Here is a 25,727-nt window from a genome sequence, read left to right on the forward strand (position 1 = left end):
TTGAACAAAATTATAGATCACTCTTATACCATAAAAGAGAGTTTTGGATCTTATACAATACAAAAACCTTTGATAATAAACCAACGTGGTTGATCATTTATTAAATTCTCCCTACTGCCCCAGCTGCTGTTCGGAAGCAAATATTATGAATATTCATATAACTGCTACTGTTCAGCCAATCACAATCAAGCTTTCGAAAACAGCAGCCCGGAAAAGTCCATTCGCTACACTTTTCGACTTTCACTGTTGACTGCTACTGGTTTGTATGCAGCCATATAGTGACAAAACCTCAAAAAACGAGCTTCCAGAATCCCAAAGTTGCAGTTTTTACACAACACAGCAGAGGTAAGTGGTACATAACCCACATCAGTGCTTTATTTAATGTATATCTGTCGACATCTTATAGTTTGCAGGCTTTTTGGTCGGGCAAACCGGTTTGAAAAATCTCATTTTCCCACGCATATCGTTCCACATGAGTTCGGCGTCTTTGGTAACAGTGGTTGCCATTCCCCGGAATGTTATGCACGAGTGCACACACTCTTGCAACAGGTGTGTATTGCACATGTACGGTGTATGCATAATTGGATTGAATGCTGTATTGAGTTATTCAATCAACTCTGTATTTTGATTACAACTGTGTGTTTTCTTGATCATCCATAATTATAATTTTCAAGAGGTGTACACATTTTTTTAATATTAGTCAGAGAATTGGAAAAGTTTCCGTATGGCGCCACCACTTTTTCATTCGAAATAAAATAATATAGTATCTAATTTACCTGATTGATATATCCCTTTTTGTAAAAATGAGTGAAAAGGTGGTGGCGTCATACGGAAAGTTATCCAGAGAATTCTCTTGCCTTTTTAGAATTTAGGAATAGATAGGAGAGTGGGAATTATAGTTTCGAAATATTAAAAATACAAATTGGAAAAGGTAACTTTTAATATTTATTTAAATTTGTGATCACAGTTTTTATGTTCCTGTTTTCTTTTTATAATTTAACTTCCGAAAAACTATCAAAAATATACACATTGTTTTTCTCTTAGTAGGCCTATCTGAACTGAGTCTTTATTGAAATGTGGAAGTGTCGTGGCCGCCGAGCGGTTAAGATCATCAAATTCAAACTCTGGTGTTTCTGATCAGCAGAGTGTGGGTTCGAATCCCAAGCCATTGGTCCCATGTGATGTGTAACGCATGTATAAGAACCCAGTGCACTTATCGAAAAGAGAAGGGGTTCGCCCCGGTGTTCCTGGTTGTGGCTGCTGTATGCGCCGTAGCACCTTGTAAACCCTTATAAGGTGCTAAATAATTGGGTCTCAAAATTCATCACTGCAATAACCTATCTTTCTGAAAGTTTGTATATACTCAGCGCCTTGAGTACCTTGTTTGGTTAGATAAGTGCGCTATATAAAACTTTGTTATTATTATTATTATGTCCTAACAAGATTGTCAATTGACTTAAAGTTAGTCCTTACCTAGACCATTTCCTTCCTCCATGAGTCCATGCCTAGACCCAGTATCTGATTTGTACTACTTATAGGCTACAAATTTGTTGGGGAAAAAAAAAAAAAGTATAGGACAACTTTCCGTATGGCGCCACCACTTTTTCACTCATTTTCACAAAAAGGGATATCTCATTGAGGTAAATTTGAAACTATATGATTTCATATCGAATGAAAAACTGGTGGCGCCATACGGAAACTTTTCCAATAAAAGAAGTATCTAGGTTAACTTTCCGTATTGCGCCACCACTTTTTTACTCATTTTCGCAAAAAGGGATATCTCATTGAGGTAAATTTGATACTATGTTATTTCATATATTGAATGAAAAGGTGGTGGCGCCATACGGAAACTTTTCCAAAGTATAGAGCCCCATTAGTAACATAAAGGAAGCTTCCTCCACTGTAGCCCACCTTGTTGAGCTGTTAATGGCTCCGCCTTCAACATCGGTCTCATCACTGTCACCATTACACCATTGTAAAAGCGGAGCCATTAACAGCTCAACAAGGTGGGCTACCTCCACTGGGTCTACCAACACATTATCAGTTTATACCAATTATTTTCAAAAACTCTGTTTTATGCTGATTTGATAGGTTGTGATTGAAGACAGACCATTGCCTATGTTGCCCCTGGGCAGTGCCTTGGAGCCCCTTCTAAAGTTATCTACGAGCTTTTATATAAAAAAATCCAAAAGTACCCCAACCAAATGAAAATGTCATTACCCTCTCAAAGACGAAATTCCAGGCCTGGAAAATCTTTAAAATCCTCAACATGGATCCTGAAGCTGAAAGTTGATCAATACACATCTAATTAATTTATTTGTTTATGTTTTACAGATATTGGTCTTCATTGGATGCAGAAATACTACATAATATCGAGAAAAGAGAAAGTGGTTTACTATTATGGACTACGCAATATGACAGTTCCATTTTAGAATATTTTGTTTGTTTAAAGCAATGTAAGTGCGCTGGCGCACTTCTTAATTTTTCCCCGCAAAAACTTGCCACCTTTGAAAAAAAATGAAATTTACGAACTCAATGAGCCCAGCAGTTTTGCTCTGGACACTTTGCCATGCACTCCTTCTGCGCATCTCTGTTGGACAGATCCCCACCCAGCAAGAATGTGAGACGACAAACAGTACCGGTTTTACGGAGTACAAGGCATGTCTGGCCAATACTGAATCGTTAAACAATCTCATGATTTCCGCAAGGGTTGAACCGGAAGACTACACTTGTGGCTACGGTCAAACACAAGAAGACAATTTTTACTGCACTCTGGTGAGTCAAATTTACTTTAAAAATGTACTTTTTGTCTCCATACCTCAGTAATTTATCAGTACAGGCCTTTTAAAGGTCTGGACCTGTTTGGTAAAATTGTCAAAGACCAGTATTTTCACTTGGTGTAACCCAACATATATGCATAAAATAACAAACCTGTAAAAATTTGGGCTCAGCTGGGGAAAGAAAAAACACCCTTGTTGCATCGTGCATTCAGATGCATAATAAAAGACTTTGACCGAAGTCTGTTTTATTATTATTGAGTGAGAAATTACCTCTTTAACAAAAACTATGTTACTTCAGAGGGAGCCGTTTCTCACAATGTTTTATACCTTCAACAACTCTCCATTGCTCGTTCTCGAAGAAGGTTTTATGCTAACAATTATTTTGAGTCTATACCAATAGTGTCCAGTGCCTTTAAAGCCATTATACACTTTCGGTAAACAGTATTGTCCAAGTCCCACACTTCTTGTATCACAACTTGCATATAAAATAACAAACCTGTGAAAATTTAGGCTCAATCGGTCATCGGAGTCGGGAGAAAATAACGGGAAAACCCACCCAATTCTCGCTATCGAGAATTGATATTGTTTTAATGTTTTCTCAAAAAGTAAAGCATTTCATGGAACAATATTTCAAGAGAAGTGTTTCACCATTACCTTCTGTAAACTCTGTAAATTATTTGTAAATCTGTGAACTTTTTTTTTTCTGTACCAAAAGTGTATAATGGCTTAAAAATGCCGTTAGAAAGGTTATTTACTGCATCATTATCAGTAAGTTAGTAAAGTTAACACTTGAATGAGGCTAAAGGCCAGTGATTTTAGCATCGGACCAGTTAACTCACTAACAAGCACAGTGGTTGTATGTTTTACCACTGAAAAGCGGTTTCTCATACTGTGGAATAAATTCTAATTGAAAAAAATGTTGTTGAAATGTCAAGTTTGAGTCTGACAAAAACGCAAGACCGCAAGACTTGTCCAGTCATGGTTTTTACTCACCTAATGCTAAAAACACTGGCCACTGGCTTGCAGGGTTCTTTTTTAGCCTTGCCCCCTCCTTCCTTAAACCGGCATGTAAATTGTCAGCTGATGTACTCATGGTCGTCTCTTGTTGAGCCATCGAAAAAATTAATAGACAGTAGACAGTTTGGTTTGCAAGGCAGTTAAAAAAAAAAAGGATGCAGAAATTTAAAGAAGAATTATATGAACAAGAATTACACTAAAATGATATTTTTAAAACTTAACAGGAAACAGGTCTTTGAGCTTTAATTCCAAGAGAGATTAATTCCCAATAGTTTATGCTCAGCTCTACTTAAAAAAAATGATCTATTGGTAATTGTCAAAGACCAGTCTTCCTACTTGGTGTGTCTCAACATATGCATAAAATAACTAATCTGTGAAAGTTTGAGCTCAATTGGTCATCAGAAGTTGCGAGATAATAATGAAAGAAAACACACTCTTGACACATGAAGTTGTGTACTTTCAGATGCTAAACCTGAAATTCTAATTCTGAGGTCTCAAAATCAAATACGTGGCAAATTACCTCTTTCTTAACAACTACGTTACCTAAGAGGGACCCGTTTCTCACAATGTTTTATACTATCAACAGCTCCCCATTACTTGTTACCAAGTAAGGTTTTGCTAATAATTATTTTGAGTATTACCAATAGTGTCCATTGCAATAGTGTCCATTTTTAAATAGATGTTTTGCAAAAAAAGCAAATTAATGTTGTTGTTGTAGAATGGTGCTCTAAAATAAAATAAATCACTTTTAATGCGGCCAACACCCAAATAAATTAAAAAGCTAATCGTTAAAAGTATTCACTCGTACTGGCAAAGAAATGATGAAATAATAAAACAATATTAAGATAATTGATTCTTGAATAATTGGAATAACAACGGGGTTGTTTGAGTCATGTCATCGTAACAGATGGTGTACAACTAAGCGTCATCTAAAATCAACAGCTGTTTCTGTTGGCAACAAACAAATCACATGCCTTTTTGGCTGTACTTTGATTGGGTGTGGTCGATTAGCTCATCTGGATCCACACAAGTGTGAACATCCGGACAAGCTGCCCCCCCCCCAAATTTCTGAAGGCCAAATTATGAGGCCCAATTTATGTAGCACCTTATAGGGTGTGTGGCAGGTTTTTTTTCTAGGACGAACGTGGGTAATTATCTGCACACATTTGTCCTAGAAAAAGAAAACGCCACACATACACCGGGGTCGACCCGGGGAAGCTACATGTAAACGAACGCACCCATACATACTTACAAGATGCTGTGGTGCACTCGGCAGCCCCTGCCAGTATACACTGCCTAACATACATGTAAATAGGATAAATAAAATATAATTTTTTAATGTATCTTCATTTCTTGCATTTCAGATATTTTTTTACTTTTGTTATTTTTTATTTTGTTTTTAGGATGTGTCATTTCAGTGTAACTTATGTAATGCCACCGACCCCAGCCTAGCCCACCCACCGAGTTACATCTACGACCAGCAAGATCCAACTCAACCAACATGGTGGCAGTCAATAACCTGGTACATGTACAGTGTTCCACTGGAGGTGGACGTAACACTGTCTCTCAACCACTCCTACACCATCAACAGCAAAATCGAAATCATCTTCCAGTCCAGCCTCCCGCAACGCATGATCCTGGAGAAGTCCTCAGATTACGGGTCGACATGGCAACCATATCAATACTACGCGTACGATTGCGGATATTTTCAGATGGCCGCGACGGATGAGCTGAGCCTCACAAGTCCAACGCAGGTCATCTGCTCAGAGGACTACTCCAGTGGGGTGCGGACGGTGTTCTACCCAGGCGGCTCAGTCATCTTCAATGTTGAGAACCGCCTGGCGCTGTTGACTAACTCCACCCTACCTGAAGAATTCCAGAAGGCTTATGAGAGCAACTTGGAACTGCAAGCGTTTCTTGAGATCACAAACCTGAGACTGAAGCTCTTGTACCCGGCGACTGACGGACTTGAGTGGACAGGGCAATATTACTCACTGATCCGATATTACTACGCTATATCCAACATTGATACGTTCCTCATGTAAGCATTTTTTTAAAACGAAAAATTAAAGTTGATACATTTTGTTAATAATAATAATAATCAGTTTCTATATAGCGCTTTTTACACCTGTAGGACATCTTTAAGCGCTTCCATTTAAATTCATTCCTTTAACTATTAAAAATATTTACCTCTGTGCATTATTATTTTGAAACCCTGACTTATTAATAAAGAAAATTCACCTAGATTTGTTGTTCTTTCAAGAACTTATGGAATGTCTTATGGCAGGTCTGGAACAGGGGATTATAAAAAGTAACCCCAGTAAAAGGGAGATTGTAAGCATGAATTCCAGTACAATTTTAAGCAAAGCATAATGGCAAGGCATGTGGCTATTTCCTGGGAGTTTAGCAAGGGTTATTCACTTAACTTACATGTCATACACGTCAAGATAAAAATTAGACATAAGGGATAACGACTTAAGGCAAACAATGTAAATGTATACAAAGCAAAACAAAACAACAATAAACAAAAAACAACTGAAAATGGAAGTGGAGGGGTTCATAAAAAGAACAGCTTGGTGAGTATATGGGGCCCCCACTGAAGGTGTGAAAAGGTCAACCAAAATTTTCTGCAAAATTTGTCTTGTGTGAATTTTTTGTAATGAATTTTACAACTTAACCTTCTTTTCTTATATGGCAGATGCAACTGCAATTTGCATGGCAAGTTCTGTTACCAAGACACCAACTCCCTGGAGACAATCTGTCAGTGTTTCCATAACACAATGGGTAAGAGCTGTGAACAGTGCCTCCCTCTGTATAACAATCGCCCATGGATGGCTGGGTCTGCTCTTCCTTTCCCAGAGGGGACTGCAAATGAATGCGAGAGTAAGTTCAATTTAAACTCTCTTTAATTAGTTAGTTATTTTTAGACAAATTTTAGAACCAGATTCTTTGAGCGTGTTCATGTAGAATTGTGGTGTGTCGTGGCTGAGCGGTTAATGGCATCGAGACTCAAGCTCTGGTGTTTCTCATCAGCAGAGTGTGGGTTTGCAAGTACCATCATTGCTTCGTCCTTCGGATGGGATTATGCTGTAGGTCCTGTGTACTGGGATTGGTAGTTTGCGTAAAAGAACCCCTAGATTACTAAGAACAGGGATTAATCCTGGTGTTTCTGGTTCACATAGGAGGCACCCTTGTATACAGGTTTCCTCAGTGGTGCCAGCTACATTTAAGCAATAATGGTAAAGTGTCTTGCTTTTAAATGACACAATTGTAAAGACAGGGACTCGAACCCTCACTATATGCTGATCAAAGACACCAGAGCTTGAGTCTGGGGCGCTTGACCACTTGGCCATGACATATGCCACAACATAAGAGTTACCTTTTTGATTGTTAGTAACCATTTGTTTATCATATCTTGGCGTAGAAAAATTGGTTTTAACATTTTTTCCCCATGTTAGAATGTAACTGCAACAACCATAGTGTTAGCTGTACATACAGCCAAGATGTTGGGCAAGGAGTATGCAATGATTGTCAGGACAACACAGCTGGCATTTCTTGTGAAATCTGCGTCAGTGGACTCTACAGAAATTCCTCTGTTCCAGCAAGCAGCCCCAATTCTTGTATCGGTAAGCGTTAAGAGCCCATATTCCTTAAAGATATTAAGAAGAAAAACCCTTGAAAAGGGATTTTACAAGGCATGTTTTCCAGAAACTGTTTGCGCTCTTTGTACGGGTGAAACAATGAAGCAATGAAGCGTATCAAGGTAACTGCCTGCTCTACGCAATGGAGAGTCCAGATGGATAAAAATATCCAAAGATGTTCCGGGCATTAGCAAATGTCCGCTGTAATTATAAGTCTCTCCCCCAAAGAAGTTTGCTGGTAAACTTGTCAGCTGATGTGACATGGGTTAGTAATGGTTGGTAGGACTAAGGGATGGTTGAATCCTACAATGGAGAAAAGACCTGTCAACTCCCTAGATTTGTTTCTATCTTCTAATTTGTAACCTGTAATTTTTTACTTTTTTTCAGAATGCAACTGTGAACCTCTTGGCACAATGGAGAATGAAACAACCTGCTCACAGTATGCAGCGAACAACAAGCCCATTGGTCAGTGTAGTTGCCAAGAGAATGTGGAAGGGCGAGCATGTGATGTGTGTATCGACCAATACTATGGGCTGCTGCTCAATGGAACTGAGGGTACTTGTAAAGGTAAGCATAAATATTATTTATCAAGTAATAAATGTGACCCGCTACGGGAAAATGAGTCAGATGTTGACAATCTCAAAGATTGAGTTATATGCATGGCTGGAAAAAAACACACCAACAGCAAGAATTTGGTGTATGTCTAAGCTTTGGGGTGTATAGCGTTGCTGAGTTACTTCCGTTTGAAATTAGTCAATATATCATTTTTTCTGAAAAACGAATTACAAGTAAAGTGATATTTTAAACTACCATTTCGCGCAAAAGGATATAAATTAGACATACGTATGATCACAAAATAGTTGTATTCATAGTTTTATTGCATAAAAGTAAGTGTTCTAAAGGTTAACCATGCAAATATAAATCTTTAAAAGTAAAAAAAAAACAAAAAAAACAAAAACTGTCCATTACTTAATAATGCAACATCTGACTCATTTTCACGTAGCGGGTCACAAATGACAAGGAAAACTGGCTGGGTAATTTTTGATTTGGGGTTGAAGAAAGATAACATTGACTAGAGCGAAATTTGAACCACTGACCTCTGGTTTAACAAACCAGCCTTTTCCAACCTTTTCCAACTGAGCTATCTTATACATGTACTATGTTGGCAGTCTCTCTATGGTGTCAACTCAATATCTTTGTTCAGTGAGCCACTCAGAAGCCATATAAATTTGAATTGCTGTGTGTAGCCAGGGATCACACCCAAGTTTATGATATAACCTGGGAAGCGGCAACTTGTTCCAGATAATAATAAAATATTAAACCATAAGAGAAATTGGTTTGGAGTAAATTTGAAATGATTTCAGGTTGAAAAACTTAAGAAAAATTTACCAGAGCGGGATTTGAACCAACGACCTCCGGATTAACATCCCAGCGCTCTACGTGCTGAGCACTCCAGCTCTGCTTTCGCCGTCTCACATAAATATTATTTGTTCTAAATAATTGTTTACTTATTATGCGCTTTTGATTTTTTTACCTTTCTATGTACTGATAAATTCTCATATTGTACCATTTTCCCAATAAGGGTATGGAATAAACGTTTTAAGATGCTATATCCCATTTGACCTCAAAATTTTGATTTAAAATTCAATAGGTATTTTGATGGGGGTCGAGAAAGTTACAATCTTTCATTTGAGCCATTGCTCGAAAAAGTCCGCCAATTATTAGTAGCAGTAAAATAAAGTGCTCAAAATTAGTTTTTGTCGGGACCCCGACAATATATTAGGTGACCAATTCTTATGTGTTTTATAAGAAACGTTTTAAATTTTTGTCATGGTTCCTGACCATTAAAGCCATTATACACTTTCGGTAAACAGTATTGTCCAAGTCCCACACTTCGTGTATCACAAGTTATATATAAAATAACAATCCTGTGGAAATTTAGGCTCAATCGGATATCGGAGTCGGGAGAAAATAACGGGAAAACCCACTCCTGTTTTCGCGCGTTTCGCCGTGTCATGACATGTGTTTATTACAAATCCGTAATTCTCATTAACGAGAATTTATATTGTTTTACCGTTTTCTCAAAAAGTAAAGCATTTCATGGACTAATATTTCAAGAGAAGTCTTTCACCATTACCTTCTGTAAACCCTGTAAATTATTTGTAAATCTGTGAACATTTTTTTTCTTTTTCTGTACCGAAAGGGTCCAATGGCTTTAAAAGAAAAATGTTGAACACATCGGTGTATGGGTAAAAAAAAAAAAAAAAAAAATATTAATATTCTTAATCCTCGATGCAAATTTAACATCTATTATAAAACTGTTTTTCGTTGGCGCGAGTGATACTCGTTGAAATACCATTCACTCAAAAAAATCTATTTTTTAATGTTTGGGGCCAAAAATCTGACGTAGCATCTTTAATTGAATATGCATTTTGATTATTGCTTATTATCAGCACTGTAGGACCGAAAAGTCATCACATCTTTAAAAAGAAAATGGATTTTTTACTTTGTTTTCCTTTCCTTTTTTAGATTGCAGTTGCAATCGATTTGGAACGATCAACGCAAGTAATATCTGTGAGAAGGAAGCCGGGCAGTGCCCCTGCAAACCAAATGCGGACACCCGTACATGTGGAGAGTGTAAAGACAGTTACTATGGTTACCCTATCAGTGAAAATGAGGTAAAACAAGTTAGAAATGTTACTTTAGGTAAACAGATAGGCGTTAAGCACTGTATACTCCAATTCCCTTAAAGGAAAGTATTGTGAAAAAATATCAATTCTTAAATTTCAGCCAAAACATGCACTAAGATATCACGATTGTTTCGCTTCACAGCAAAGATTTTCATAGAACTATAGTGCAACAATTCGTTAGTGACACCACGAAGAAGCAGGCTACCTGATAAAGGAATTTTTTTCTTAACATATTAATTTTTTTTTTTACATTTCTGTTGATAATGAATGAATACCTACAGTTCCATGAAGTTTGGAAGCTGAGATCGCTTTACTTGTTTAATTACGCTAATGAGTGTTTTCAACTTGTGCACAATTATGGAAAAAACATTTTCTCACAAAGTAACACCCAACTTATGTTTACCATTGTAAAATAGTTTTCACGAAGTAGCACAGAAATGACGTGTCGTAGTATTGGCGCCAGCTACTTTGTGAAAACACAAAAAGACATTTTGCACTTTTTTGGTTTCACGAAGCATTACGGAACTTCTCTTGTGTCTAGTTTCTTAATTAAGTATGCAAATGAGTCAAAATAAGATTAATTTTTAAGTATAAGTCATCAAGTATCTACATTGAGAAATTTAAATGGAATTACTTCAGCGTTTAGTTTTGAAGGAATTAGGTTTCTAACAAAAAATCAACTTCAGAGAACATTTTCTTTGATTGTTTTTTTTTTTTGCTGGTATAGCAGTACGTGCTTCTTTGTGAAAACGCTTAAGATATGTATGAAATGATATAGCAGTGCGTGCTACTTTATGAAAACGCTTAAGATATGTATGAAATATTTTTGAATCCCTCTCTAAAACTACATTCCTTTGAAGGGCATTGTTTCTCAAAATGATAACACTATCAACAGATGCAGAGACTCTTACCATTGGTCAACTTTTATGGTCATTCATTTTTGGAGTCATTACCAAAATAATACCTTCCATTTATTGCGTCCAAATGTTCAAAATCTGTACTTTTGAGTAGTACAAAAAAGTACAGTGCCTAATGTGAAAGAGAAATAATATCTTGAATTTCAGCTAAAACCTGCACTTCGCTTTAGGTTTTGCTTCACAGCTTTTCAAAGTGAAATATTGCAACAATTAATAAAACCTTTTTTCTTCTTTGGTAGGACTGCTTGGCCTGTGATTGCAACCCAGGTGGTTCGATTTTTCCTGCATGCAACAAAGTCTCAGGCCGGTGTTCATGCCGTAGTAACGTAACAAGCAGACAATGCTCAATGACAGTGCAGGGATTCTACTTCAACTATTTGGACAGCAACAGGTAATCATTCAAATAATAGTTATGATTTGTTTGCAGTCCTTCATTTTAGAGGAACACGTTGCCTTGGATCGGTCGCGTTGGTCTTTGAAAACGTTTGTAACCGTTTGTTATACAATGCATATGATTAGAAAGATATTTTAAAAGTCGAATATAATGATCCACACAAGTATCACTAGAAATTGCGTGGTTTTCCTTTTACCTCGGTCGGCCATTTGACTCTCATAAATGGCCGACCTTGTTAGTCCGCAAAGTAAAAAGAAAACCACGCAATTTCGAGGCAAATTTGTGTGGATCATTGTATTCAACTTTTAAATCATCTTTCTAACCATGGGATTTTATAACAAACGGTTTCAAACGCTTTTCAGAGACCACCTCGACCGATCCAAGGCAACGTGTTCCTTTAATAATATGAGAAGGGCTACATAAACTGCTCATCTTAAAAGGTTGAGAAGCAGCCAGGTTTTTTTAAATATATTTCTTTTGACCAGTCAACTTACAGTGGGTTTTAACTTGATATTTGAAGAGATAAAATTGCATCCCCTTGTAGTAATGTAAACTTGAGGGTGATTTGTCTGGAACAAAGATATTGACTCATTAATTAGGCCGGGCTAGGATAGCTCAGTTGGTAGAGTGCTAGCATGTTAAACCAAAGGTCTTTGGTTCAAACCCCTTTTTTCTTTGTTCAAACCCCTTTTTTCTTTGTTCAACCCCTAAATATCTGTTTTGTCATGTACAATTTTTGTTTTGTTCCTCATCTAAATAAAGTACTCAATGACGAAATATTTAATTGCTATGAAAGCCAAATGTTAGTGCCATTGCTGTATTGTATTTTCAAGAACAGCTATTATAATTTTCAAGAGCAGCTATTTTATATTTCCAAGAACATTTTTTTTCTTTTCTTTTTGAAGAGCATTTTATTAAGCAGTTATTTTTATCATCAGCTACTTTTATTGTTAAGAGCATTTTTTTCTTCTGATTTTGCAAGGTCATGAATTTCTTCTTTTATTATTAAAAATCTTAAAAGAACCCGGCCATTTTGATGCAAATCCTCAACCTAACAATATTTATGATTAAACCATTATTTCGTTTGGTTTGTTTTCTTGCAGTTATGACGCTTGGGAGGCGGACTCTGATTGCATAAGGACCTCCTCCGTGCCCTTTGACCTCTTCACTGGGCGTGGCTATCAGACATGTTACCAAGGCAACCAGGTGACGTTCCGGGGAGTGGCGGCTGTAACCAGTCTTGCAGACAACGCTCTGTAAGTCTATTGTTTGATTACAATATTTCTGCAAAGGAGTATAATGTTCAAAAGGTTTTAACTTGGTGCAGAGATGCAACTGTTGAAATTTTTTACACAAAACTCTAATTTCCCTCCACCCCAAAAAGTATTTCTTGTTTTTCTACTTTTTCTCCAGCCCCATCCCCCCCCCTGCAATTTGTATCCCATGTAAAATATGTGAACTATATCCCAAATTCTGAAAACTTCTGCTTTTACAGTCATTGCTCAATTCTGGTATAGTCTGACCTGAATTTGTAATGTTTTAATTTGCAGTTTCTACCGTCCTGTCATCCGCTATACCTACGTTTCTTCATCGCCATGGCTTCAAGCCAACTTGAACATCGTCTCCGCCCAGAGCGACGCTGGTACCTCGCTCTGCCCGGTTGCTGTCGGCACTACTATCTCCACTGTAGCCTTCAGCCTTCCACCAGGCGAGTCAACGGGATGGTACGCCTCGTCCGGCCAATCAGTGATGCTCGACCGACGCTGCAGTTATGACGTCACGTTGAGGTTGACCAATGACGGATCAGGGAGCAAGGAGATTGAGATCGACAGTCTGGTGCTTTTACCAACTGGAGATTCTTTCCCGATTTACACACAAGGAGGTTAGTAACTAAACATCTGGGTCAGGTTTTCAAAAAAAGGTTTCTAAGCTTTCTGGAAAATGTAGTGGGATGGTGTGGACATGTGATTTGTTTTTGGTTAAGGCTATATAGATCCTTTCTTATAGGCTCATATTTGAAGCTTGTTTCCGACCGTAATTCTTCGCAACTCATCTCATCATTTTTTTGCTAATTTGTATTTTTTTCTTGTTAACAGATGCAGCTCAAAGATCATTTTATGATGAATGTCTGAGGAATATTTCTGTGATTGGAAAGCGACAATCAGCCATTGATCTTTGCCGAGACTTTATGTTTGTTGTTTCAACGGCGAGTAACGATGGTGCAGTGGGTAAGTGTATTCATTAATAATTGCAAGGAATAAAACCACAAGGGAAACTGTCGTAGTAAGTTTTAATCCAGTATAGGGATCAACTTTAAGACACTGGACACCTTGGGGAATTTTGAACGACCAGTCTTCTGACTTGGTGTATCTCAACATATGCATACAAAAAAAAACGTGAACATTATGGTCGTCGAAGTTGCAAGAGAATAATGGAGGGAAAAAACACCCTTGTCACACAAATTGTGTGATTCCAGATGCCTTGAATTCGAGACCTCAGCTCGGGTCTCTTATTTACTTCAAATATTTTAGTGAGAAATTACTTCTTTCTCAAAAATTATGTTACTTCAGAGAGAGCTGTCTCTCACAATGTTTTAAACTATCAACAGCTCTCGTTTGCTCGTTACCTTGAATTCGAGACCTCAGCTCGGGTCTCTTATTTACTTCAAATATTTTAGTGAGAAATTACTTCTTTCTCAAAAATTATGTTACTTCAGAGAGAGCTGTCTCTCACAATGTTTTAAACTATCAACAGCGCTCGTTTGCTCGTTACCAAATTTATGCTAACATTTATTTTGATTAATTACCAATAGTGTCCAGTGCCTTTAAAGGGAGAGTATACTTTTAGTGACAGGTCCAAAAGTTAATGACCATACAAACTTTGTTAAGGGCACTGAAGGGCTGCTGATACCATAAAACATTACTATAATTTCAACTCAATATTTGAATCTGAGAAAGGTTTAAATGCCTTCAAGCACACAATTTTGTTCAACAAGGGTGTTTTTTTCTTCCATTATTTTCTTGCAACTTTGATGACAGTTACATTTTTTAGCCCAACTTTGTTAATGGGACACACCAAGTAAGGATACTGATCTTTGCAGTTACCCAAAATATACCCTGCTTTTAAAGGTTTTTTGTAAGTGGGAGGTATTGACTCGTTTAGAAGTTTTTCTTTTATAATATTTCTTTAATCATAGAATTATTTTTTTTTTTAATTCCAAAATTATTTTCACTAAAATTGTTGATATATCCGGCTATGCATTAAAAGTGTCTCTGCGTCTTTTCCTTCAGCGTGTGACTGTGATCCAACAGGCAGTATTGGGAGTTCATGCAACTCATATGGTGGTGAATGTGTATGTCAAGTTGGGGTCGGAGGTCAACGCTGTGATCGCTGTCTACCTGGGTTCTTCGCCTTCACAGAAAATGGCTGTACAGGTGAGTAGCAATAACACAAACATCCTAAAAACCTTTTTATTTTAAAGATGCTATGTCAGATTTTTTGCCCCAAACATTAAAAAATAGATATTTTTTGAGTGAATGGTATTTCAAAGAGTATCACCCGCTCTAACAAAAAAAATTAACTTTTACTTTTAATGGTCAGGAACCATGACAAAAATATAAAACATTTCTTATAAAACACATAAAAATTGGTCACACAAAAACTAACTTTGAGCACTTTATTTCGCTACTACTAATAATTGGCGGACTTTTTCGAGCATTGGTTCAAATGAAAGCTTGTAGCTTTCTCGACCACCATCAAAATACCTATTGAATTTTCAAATCGGCCAAAAATCTGACATAGCATCTTTAAAGGGTTTGGGTACTTTTTGTATGACACAAAACACAAACTACCACAGATTTACATTACACCGAGTCAGTTTCAAGATAATGATGATAGAAAGCTCCCGTAAAATATTACTTGCTGAGGTGCTGTAGTTATTCAGAAATGAGTAGAACAATTTCACCAAAGTAATTTCTGTCTCATTGAGATGAAGATTATTTTAGCATGTACAGCAGATTTAAGAGACTCTCCTGAAAATATTGCGCTGTGATTTTAACTTTTTTTTCCCTCAAACCTTGATGACTATTGAAGATATCAATATAAACCACAAGGGAAACTGACTGGGTAAATTTGTAACTGATTTTTGGGGTTGAACAAAGAATTGACTAGAGTGGGATTCGAACCAACGACCTCCATATGGCTTCTGACTGGCACCCCCGAACAAAGATATTGACAAAATAGGGACACCGCCAATATAGGACTAGATAGCTCAGTTGGTAGAGAGGGCCAGCACGTTAATCCGGAGGTCGTTGGTTCGAATCCCAATCTAGTCAATTCTTTGTTCAACCCCAAAAAAGACTCTTGCAGATGAAACTTCTACAGGTAAATTATATTACAATCATGTCATAGCCAAAAACTTGATCTGCGTAAGGTTTCAAAACCATTTTAAGTTGTTGCAGCATTTGAATAGGGGAATAAAAGAGCGGTAAAGCTTAGAGGTCTTCAACATCCATAGAAAACTAGCAGGGTTGTGGCCACCACTCTGCAAGTATTTAAAGATATAGCATCTTGTATAAGAAGATGCGGTGCAAAGCACAACCACATACGGGAAAGCGTCATTCAAGAATTTCTGAGTTTAGCCACAAAAAAGTACACCTCCTTTTCAGTGAACATTGAATTACTTGAGTCAAAACTTAATGGGCAGTTAATTTACCTTGGGGATTCAACAGCACTATTGGTTTGTGCATGATCCAATTAGGTCCACTTTGTGGAAAAGCAATTACGTGGAGATAAAACAGGTGGCACGGTTGGCTTGTGCGTAAAGTGCTTGCCTCTTACCAAGGTGACCCTGGTTCGATTCCCGGCCAGGGCCATATGTGAGTTGAGTTGTGCGTTGGTTCTCTACTGTGCCACAAGGGTTTTCCAGACTATCCGGTTTTCCTCCCTCGGGAAAAATCTAACACTTTTGATCTTGGCTATGCTCTGTGGTCATAATGGGTTGATGCGGCTGGCAGCTACATGCGCCCTTACATGCCTGCTTCTCGAAGACGCTATAGCCGCATCCTTTGCAATTCAGCTCTTAGCTGCGAGTAAGGATGGTTAGCCCCCAAAATTATTATTATTATTATTATAACAGGTGTTAGTTGCCAGATGAAAAGAATGAGTCTTTTCAGCCTCTTCCTTTAAAGGAACACGTTGCCTTGGATCGGTCGAGTTGGTCTTGGGAAAGCGTTCTGTAACCGTTTGTTGTAAAATGTATATGCTTAGAAAGATATTGTAAAAGTAGAATACAATGATCTACACAATAATGCCTTGAAATTGTGTGGTTTTCTTTTTACCCTGTCGACTAATACAGTCGGCCATTTATGGGAGTCAAAATTTTCACTCCCATAAATGGCCGACCGATCTAAGGAAAACTGTGCAATTTGGAGTGATACCTGTATGGATCATTATATTCTACTTTTAAACATCTTTCTAACCATATGCATTTCATAAAAAAACGGTTTCAAACGCTTTTAATACACCAACTCGTCCAATCCAAGGCAACGTGTTCCTTTAATGGAGATATCCCGTAATGAACCATACAGAAACACTGGAGGAGACCCCTTTTATTCAGGACAAATTTTGCTCAAGGATTAAGGTTTCATTGAGCTTGTATTTTCTATATCCCTAGCCTGTGACTGTGACTCTACGGGCTCCCTCAGCCTAGCCTGTGACTTCAACACCGGCCAGTGCCCCTGCAAGACCGGTGTCGCCCTCCGAGGTCAACGCAACAGCAATGATGCTGTCAGTGACCGACGATGCCAAAGCTGCCTCGCTAACTACTACGATTTCAACAGCGGCGGCGGGTGCACGGCGTGCCTGTGTTCCGCCGAGGGATCCGTGAACCTGCAGTGTTCAGACACCGGTGTGTGTGAATGCAAACAGACGATTACTGGGAACAAGTGTAGCATATGCGTCCAGGGATATTTCTCATTTTCAGCGGCAGGATGCACGTAAGATTAACTTTTACTCAACCTTTTACCCAACCCTTTACTCATGACCCTAGACGCATCAAAAGATATGAGTAGTGTTATTTTAATGGTTTATTAAAAGCATTCAAACATCGCAGCTAAAGGCTGAATGGTGTTTTAAATGATGATTATGTGAACCTGAAATCTTTTTACATCTCACACACATTAGTCTCACAAGCCAATAGGCACCCCACCATATATAATTAAAATGCCCAGTTCTTGTATAGCAATTTATCACATCAAAGTGTCTTTTTTCAAACTATGTATGTTGTAAGCTTGGGCGATATCACGATATTATCAAATATCGCGATATTAATTTGGATACGATTTTTGTATCGGATGGATTTGGTTTTAATCGAAATATCGATATATCGCGATATATCGCGATATATCGATATATCGATTAAATATCGCGATTTATTTGCTAGCTGAGACATCTTGCTGCACATAGGTTTGGAATAAAACCAGAAGAATAGGTCATTAGAACACCTCTCTTATGCTAGGACTGTCTCTTCTACAACTTTCACTTGGAGTTTTAAGACTGATGATGTCAAATTTCATTAATCGCGATTATATCGAATATCGCGATATATTGTCGGCGATATATCGTGAATAAAATAAATCGATATCACCCAAGCTTAGTATGTTGAGCTACGTTCAAGTTTTCAGACCCATCTGTTTACGTAGCACCATGTAATGGTTTACAAGGTGCAGTGGTGCAAGCTGCTGCCAACTTTACCAGAAAACGCAGGGGCAAACACCTTCTCTTAAAGGATTTGGGTGCTTTTTGTATGACACAAAGCACAATGTTCACAGATTTACATTATACTTACACAATTTGAAGATAATGATAGTAAAAAAAAAAAAAACTTCCCTTAAAATATTACTTGCTGGGGTGCTCTTGTTTTTGAGAAATGGTTAAAACAAGTCATGATAATACTTTTTGTCTCGGGAGAAGAACATTATTTTAGCATGTATTTACCAGTACTGGTTTTGCGATTCTCCTGAAAATATCCCTCTAATGAAGCAGAAGCTTTTACAGATATGACGTACATATTTATTCACACACCGGTCCAAAGGACAAAGCAATAATTTGTATTTGCTTGCTTTAGGAAAATTGTCTAGACCGGGAATCAAGCCCACATTCTGCTGATCAGACCACAAGACCTTGAATCTAGTCGCTAAACTTCTTGACCTTGATACTTTATTTTAAAACCCTTTTTCCTCTCGTAGTGCGTGTGGGTGTAACCTCGATGGGTCCACCGACGGCACCTGCCACCCAGATCTAGGTACCTGCACCTGTAAGGCTAACGTTCAGGGTGACAAGTGTGACCAGTGCCTTCTTGGCCACTTCGATCTTCAACCCAGTAACCCAAACGGGTGCCAGCCGTGTTTCTGCTTCGGCCATGGAACCCAGTGTAATGCAGCGCCCAGTTACATTGCGTCAGCGATCACCAGTGACTTTACTCAAGGAAGGTAAGCAGAGTGGCTTCGTTTATGTTTTCATTGTTTCATCAATCAATTTTTTATTTTTTTAGAGTTTTACTTTCACTCACAGGTTATGTTGAAATTTAAATACTGTTTTAGAATGTTTTGACTTTTCATTGTACAGAAAAAAATTATGTTTATGTAGAATGTTTGTTTTCAACTACTTTTGTGCAATCTGCCACCCCCACCCACTGTCACGCCCACTTCCACACAAATGCAAAACCAATTATCCCAACAAACGCCACACCCACTGTCCCAAAAACTAAAACCCCAACTGGCCGGCCAACTTCCATACATTCATAACCCACATATTAATGTTTGTTTTCAACCACTTTTGCCCAATCTGCCACCTCCACCCACTGTCACACCGTTACCATGCACACTGCCACACCCTTCACCACACCCATTACCATGCCCATTGCCACACCCACTACCATACCCATTGTCAAACCCATTGTCAAACCCACTGCTTTGCCCACTGCCACACCCACTGCTATGACCACTGCCACACCAAATGCCACACCCATTACCATGCCCACTGCCACACCCACTACCACACCCGCTACCACACCCATAACCATGCCCACTGTCACACCAAATGTCACACCTACTGCCACACCCTTTGTAACACCCACTGCCACACCCTTTGTCACTCCCACTTCCACACAACTGCAAAACCAATTATCCCAACAAACGCCACACCCACTGTCCCCACAACTAAAACCCCAACTGGCCTGGCGTCTTCCATACATTCATAACCCTAATATTAATGTTCCATCCACTAATCTTTAACTCAATGATCAGTGACTTTCCTCCAACAAAAATCCCACCAACTCCACAACCAGCAACCACATCTCTTCCTCCAACCTCTTCTACCCCTGTCACCAACTCTACCCCCGTCACCAACTACACCCCAACTCCAAACTGTGCACCCCCTCCTGTCCTCCCAACACTGCCGAGCTTTTGTGCCTCTCCACTATCCTGCTCAACAATCACCCAATCATCAACCCTTTCTTCATTTCCCATCGGAAGCACAACAGGTTGGACGGCAACGGACCCAAGTTCTCTGATGGCCAACCCAACCAGTGTCCGCGTCCTCCATCCAGCCTCTCTGCCGTTGGGGTCCTATGTCTACCTTCGGGCTCCAAGGAAATTCCTTGGCGAGCACGTGGATTTATACGGCCAGCAATTGAGCTACACTATGAAGCTGGATACTGGAGGGGCTAACACAACATCAGCTAGGTAATAATAATAATAATATTATTCTAATTTATTCCATTTTTAGTGTGCCCTAGCTCTACTCTCCATCGGAGAATGTGCAAGGCGCAAATTACAACATCAAAATATTCTGCAGTTACAGGTTGTATGGCTTCTGACTGGCACCCCTGAACAAAGATATTGTCAAAACAGAGATACTGCCAACATTGGGGCTAGATAGCTCAGTTGGTAGAGTACCGGAACATTAAACCAGAGGTCATTGGTTTGAATCCTGCTTTAGTAAATTTGTCTTTGTTCTATCCAAAATAACGACAACAAAAATTACCAAGTCAGTATCCCTTGTCGTTTAAATTTTTTTTTTTCAACCCCAAATTATTCAGGATGGGGATCAGATATTACAAAATCTGTCTGTATTTGCAACTAGCCTAGCAGCAGCAACAATCTTTCTTGGGGCCTTTCTCAAACCACGGCTTGGGCTCCGGCTCAGGCTCCGCGTGCTGATATCCATGCAATACGCGCTGCTCCAAAATGCAGGTTACAATGCAAGCTGCGTACACAGCACGCAGAGCCTAAGCCTGAGCCGGATCCCAAGCCGTGGTTTGAGAAAGGCCCTTGATTTCCTTAGGTACCTGACTATTACTGGTGGTCGGAGTGATGTGGGTGTTTATTACAACCAAGAAGCCTTCACACCAGAGCTGACAAGGAGGACGTTTGTGGCAGCGTTTTATGAGACGTACTGGAGAGTTGTTGGTGAGGAGAGAGCACCAAATGTGGCAGAGTTTCAAGGTATTTGGTCGTCAAGTTTTCTACTTGCAGTAGCAATAGTGAATAATGATACTTAAGTTTTGGACTTGTTTTTCTTAAAGTACTTCATTTCTGTAGACATTAAATCCAATTGGGACGCATGGTATTTGACCTCCCTGCCAACAACTAACCGCGATCATGGCAAAAAACTAACAGGCCGAAATAGGTTGCGGAAAACTTTTGCATAAAATTAAAAGCCACAGTTACAGGTAGTGGACACTATTGGTAATTACTCGAAATAATTATTAGCATAAAACCTTACTTGGCAACGAGTAATGGAGAGCTGTTGGTAGTATAAAACATTATGAGAAACGGCTCCCTCTGAAGTAACATACTTTTTGAGAAAGAAGTAATTTTCCACTAAAATATTTGAATTTGATTTCAAGACCTCAGAATTAGATTTTGAGGTCCTGAAATCAAGCATCTGAAAGCACACGAATCTCGCAACTTCGGCGACCAATTGAGTTCAAATTTTTACAGGTTTGTTATTTTGTGCATATGTTGAGATACACCAAGTGAGAAGACTGGTCTTTAACAATTACCCAAGGTGTCCAGTGTCTTTAACAGGGCTGTTAAGAGTCCAATGGGAACAGCTCCACGCTGTAAACATACAGCGACCACCCTGATGTAAAAAGGCTATGAAAACGTTGTGTAATATAAGTCTAGGTGGAATCCGCATGGTAGAATTACACTAAAGCCAGTCACGATAACTTTCCGCTTGAACACGTCTTTCGCCTTTTCATCGTAGTTTCATGATTGTGATTAGCATGGATTTACATGTAGAACTGTTAACGGATTAATGTCCCAGAGTTTACTCTTGAAACTGAAGTTTTATGTTTTATGCAAAAAAAGGGTACATTTTTTTACTTTTTGACCCCCAGCGTGTCTTTCTCGAAATAGGCAAGAACATGTTTAGTACAATTTATTTTACACTCACTGAACTTTCTCAATCTTCTTGGAAACAGAAATCTTGAGTGATATCAAGGCCTTGGAGATTCAGGCTTCCTTTGGTCCCGGCACTGCGAGCTCCTTCTACAATGTCCGCATGGACTCAGCCCAGGCTGTCTCCAATCCAGCGGATTACTCCAGCTTTGTTACGGTGGTGGAGCAATGTACATGCGACTCGTCATCGAACACAATGGGTGAGTATTAATAGTAATAATGATAAAGACATTTTTATATCGCCTAATGCAAAAGCCTCTTGGCTCATGAGTTATAACTTTGCTTAATTTGATCTGTAGCTGTTACGTCCCTCTTCGTGTTAAAGAAAAAATTAACACAGAGATTCACTGAGATTCTCCAGATTAAGTGGAATGTTGACTAGGCCTGGGCAAATTATTCGAATATCCGGTTAATGACGAATAGGTTTTCCTATCCGTAACCGCGAATGCCTTTTTTTTCTTAACCAGATATCCGCATAGGATTAAGTATTTAACTATGCTCACCTCCGTGAAGAGTTAAACAATGACATTTTTGACGTAATTTGTTCAAAGATTACGAAAGTTTTCCTTCACGTAGAGTCAATCACGATCAAAAGAAAAAGCAAATTGCCATCTTTAAATTAGATCCGGTTATTTTTATAAATGAACCGAGTGACACTGTTTTTTTTTTTTTTTTTTTTTTTTAATAGCGCCCTCTAGCGGCGAAAAAAACCTATTTGAATATCCGGTTAATTTCGGATAGTTGGCCAGCGGTATCCGAATATCAAAATTTCACTATTCGCCCAGCACTAATGTTGACACTACACTTTTCATGACTAAAAGTTCCTGGATTAACAACTCCAAAACGGGCTTAATCCTGGTGAAATGTTACCCTGTCCAAAACTACAGGTAACCCACAAGTCATCTGGGTGTTAGTATGGAATTGTGTTAACTTTTTTCTGGGTAAGATATTGCAGTGTGAAAGGAATCTCTGGGTGAGTTTTAATCCGTGTAGACAACTTTTTCTGGGGGTCGCCAACTAAATGACTCAAAGGTAGATAGTGTGAAAAGGTCTTTATTGTTCCATTCCAACATCAGTAATGCATTTTGGTTCACAATAGTTTCTAGTTATCTTAAGATTTTGAAGTAAAAATAGTTATAGTTTCTTGTATTGTTGGGTGCGTTCGAATTGGTCTTCCCCAGTCTGTTCGAAAAGCTTTGACGTCATTCCAGGGGCTCAACCAGGTCAGGCCCAGGTGCCCTGCTTGTGGAACAGGTCACTTGGGGTTGGCCCCAAGTGCATGACGTCACCACGTTCGATTAGCTCTTGTCAGGGGCTCACCCGAATGAGCATTAAGAGGTCGACCCAGGGAAGCTAATCGAACGCACCCCTAGTTTGTTTGTTGTAAGCTTGGCCGAATAAATAGAAATAAAATTAATCATAAGAGTAATTTATTTAACCCTGTTAAAGGACTCTCTTGTGAGCAATGCCAAGCAAGTACCTACAGACAGAACAACGTTGACGTACCCTTTGACACCTGTCGCCCGTGTGACTGTAACGGGCGTAGCACAACGTGTGACTCAGTGACAGGGGTGTGTCAGGACTGCCAGCTGGGTACCATCGGGGACCAGTGTGCGAGCTGTGCCGACAACGTGCAGGAACCATTGTGTGATAGATGCGTGCCGAATCACTATGGATTCGGAACAGACTTGTTTGATGGAGCGTGCGCTGGTAAGTAGAACTTAAGTCGTTCTCACAACCTCTCCCAAAACCCATCCAAAAGTTTCACAAATTTTGTTTGCCGCCATCTTTGCATTCCAACATTCTCTCAAGCCCAATTTCTTCAGATTAGCCTATCAAGATATCGAGTGAAGCTTTCTTCTTGTTCTTGACCAGCGCCTTTGAATGTCACACAGATAAACTGAACTTTACAAATGCTATTGTATTATTATTTTTATTATTATTATTATTATTATTATTATTATTATTATTATTATTATTATTATCTATACTATTAAAAGCGTAACCTGCGCCATCTTGGATTGAAAATTAGAAGGTCCAGTGGTATGGCATCCTTGTGGAATCCAACACGGTTGTTTGTGTGGAATTCAATACGTTTGTGTGGTTTCAGACGTCGGGTTGCAAGTCTGCAAAACCCGGATCCAAACTCGCACTTACAAGTCATGTGATTGGAGGAAGTTTGGGCGGCGACCGTGCGTCAACCACTGGTCGATGTTGTTACCAGACTTCCTAGAAATCTTTCTGACAGGCGACTCATTGGACAGTGTTTCGCAGATGGTGCTCCGGATTGGTTCATTCATTGCCCCTTGAACGCCCACCCGCCATTCGATCCGCCCTTTTTGGTCAGGTTACTTTCGTGTTGTACTAAGCATGGTTCTCCGGATTGGTTCATTCATTGCCGCGCAGGGTCGAAAGGGTCGAAGAGGCTGTGTGCCAGGACAAATCCGAAACCAATCTCACGAATTTGACCGAATTTGCATTGAATGGATTAAGTACCGTAGATTGATGTTTCGCAGGTGACCATGTGTCAACCACTGGTCGACGTTGTTATCAGACTTCCTAGAAATCCTTCTGCAGGTGACTCATTTGTTGAAAAGATTAAATGGAGAATATTTATAAAAAAGCATTCACTTCCAAACGGCATGAGAATTATCATGATGAACAAGGATGGGATCAAACGGAAGCTTAATAATTTGGAAACATTGGGTAGGGCCGGCTATAGGTTGGAAGGTGTCTAAGGGAACTTTACAATTAATAACATTTTGGGGGTGGGGGGGCCTTACACAAAGAGCCATTCTGGTCAGTGTATTGTGAGCGGTGTGTTGTCTGGTTTGAGACAGGCCACCTGTTGCTTGGTGAAGAAGGTCGCCGTGGGACCACTTTAGGTTGACAGTGGGTGGCGACCTTGGACCTTTTGCCAGTAAACTCAAATGGGTACATGAATACCGTTTTAGAATACGGTCTGTTCATGGAGGTATAATGTTGCAGTTTCAGAGTTTAACCATGGCGGTAGAATTGTGAAACCATTCCTTACTCTATGGTGAAACTTATACACACACGTCAAAGGCTGTTTTGAAGCTGTAAAAAAAAGAACTTTGCTTTGCATTTGGTCAAAGTTGTTAAGCAAAACGACATTAAGTTTCCTTTTGAATAAGTCCATTCACAAAATTGGTTAGAGCAGTGTGTCGGTCAGGTCTCAGAATGTACATTTTGCCAAATCCATTATGAAGATTAATTTAGTCATCGGCCCGTCGGGTTGGTTACTGATGGAGATAATATTAACAAAAGAGACCTCGTGCGGCTGAATGGGGTACATTTTTAGGAGTTTGTCTATTGACCCAAACTGGACGTAACAAACCCTAAACATGACTTGACATGCTTTCTGAAAGTGAAATAAGTTAGAGAAAATTAAGGAGTGGGGACGAGTTTATCGTTTTTATTTAGTTTGTACGATATAGGGTTCCAGAGATATGGGATGTATGGAGGTTTGTTCCTAGAGCAGCGTGAACATGAACGCGGTCAGAAATTGTGTCGTTTGTCGTTCAAATTTCGCGAGATGCAATAAGCCCAAAGTGACAATAAAACAAAACCAGACCTGCCAAGTCTCACGCATTAGGCGTGAGACTCACGCATTTGGGCTCTGTCTCACGCTCACACGCACATCAACCATTATTGGGGCGAGATCGGGAAAAAAAATTAACGACATTTTTTGTACAAAATTTGTACAAACAGAGCGCAAAATTGCAGATTGCGCACGCGTTTGCTCATCCAGTAGGTTCAGCTCAAATTCGGCAGAGCGCAAAACGCTTATTGCGCACAAGT

General features: G+C 39.1%; 1 protein-coding gene across 1 annotated transcript in view; it reads left to right on the forward strand.

The window, feature by feature from the left end:
- The first annotated feature begins 244 nt into the window (after positions 1-244).
- The window catches only part of LOC139948053 (uncharacterized), a 40,337-nt gene continuing 14,854 nt past the window's right edge, over positions 245-25,727 (forward strand). The window contains exons 1-18 of the mRNA XM_071946054.1: positions 245-345; positions 2,335-2,775; positions 5,201-5,838; positions 6,496-6,680; positions 7,256-7,423; positions 7,826-8,005; positions 9,968-10,116; positions 11,285-11,436; positions 12,543-12,695; positions 12,990-13,321; positions 13,536-13,667; positions 14,730-14,873; positions 17,114-17,435; positions 18,687-18,929; positions 19,746-20,183; positions 20,785-20,945; positions 21,929-22,105; positions 23,355-23,615. Coding sequence (XP_071802155.1) covers positions 2,518-2,775; positions 5,201-5,838; positions 6,496-6,680; positions 7,256-7,423; positions 7,826-8,005; positions 9,968-10,116; positions 11,285-11,436; positions 12,543-12,695; positions 12,990-13,321; positions 13,536-13,667; positions 14,730-14,873; positions 17,114-17,435; positions 18,687-18,929; positions 19,746-20,183; positions 20,785-20,945; positions 21,929-22,105; positions 23,355-23,615 — 4,093 coding nt within the window. The 5' untranslated portion in view covers positions 245-345; positions 2,335-2,517. The remainder of the gene's footprint in view (positions 346-2,334; positions 2,776-5,200; positions 5,839-6,495; positions 6,681-7,255; positions 7,424-7,825; positions 8,006-9,967; positions 10,117-11,284; positions 11,437-12,542; positions 12,696-12,989; positions 13,322-13,535; positions 13,668-14,729; positions 14,874-17,113; positions 17,436-18,686; positions 18,930-19,745; positions 20,184-20,784; positions 20,946-21,928; positions 22,106-23,354; positions 23,616-25,727) is intronic.

Source organism: Asterias amurensis, chromosome 15, assembly GCF_032118995.1.
Source record: "Asterias amurensis chromosome 15, ASM3211899v1".
NCBI classification, from domain to species: Eukaryota; Metazoa; Echinodermata; class Asteroidea; order Forcipulatida; family Asteriidae; genus Asterias; species Asterias amurensis.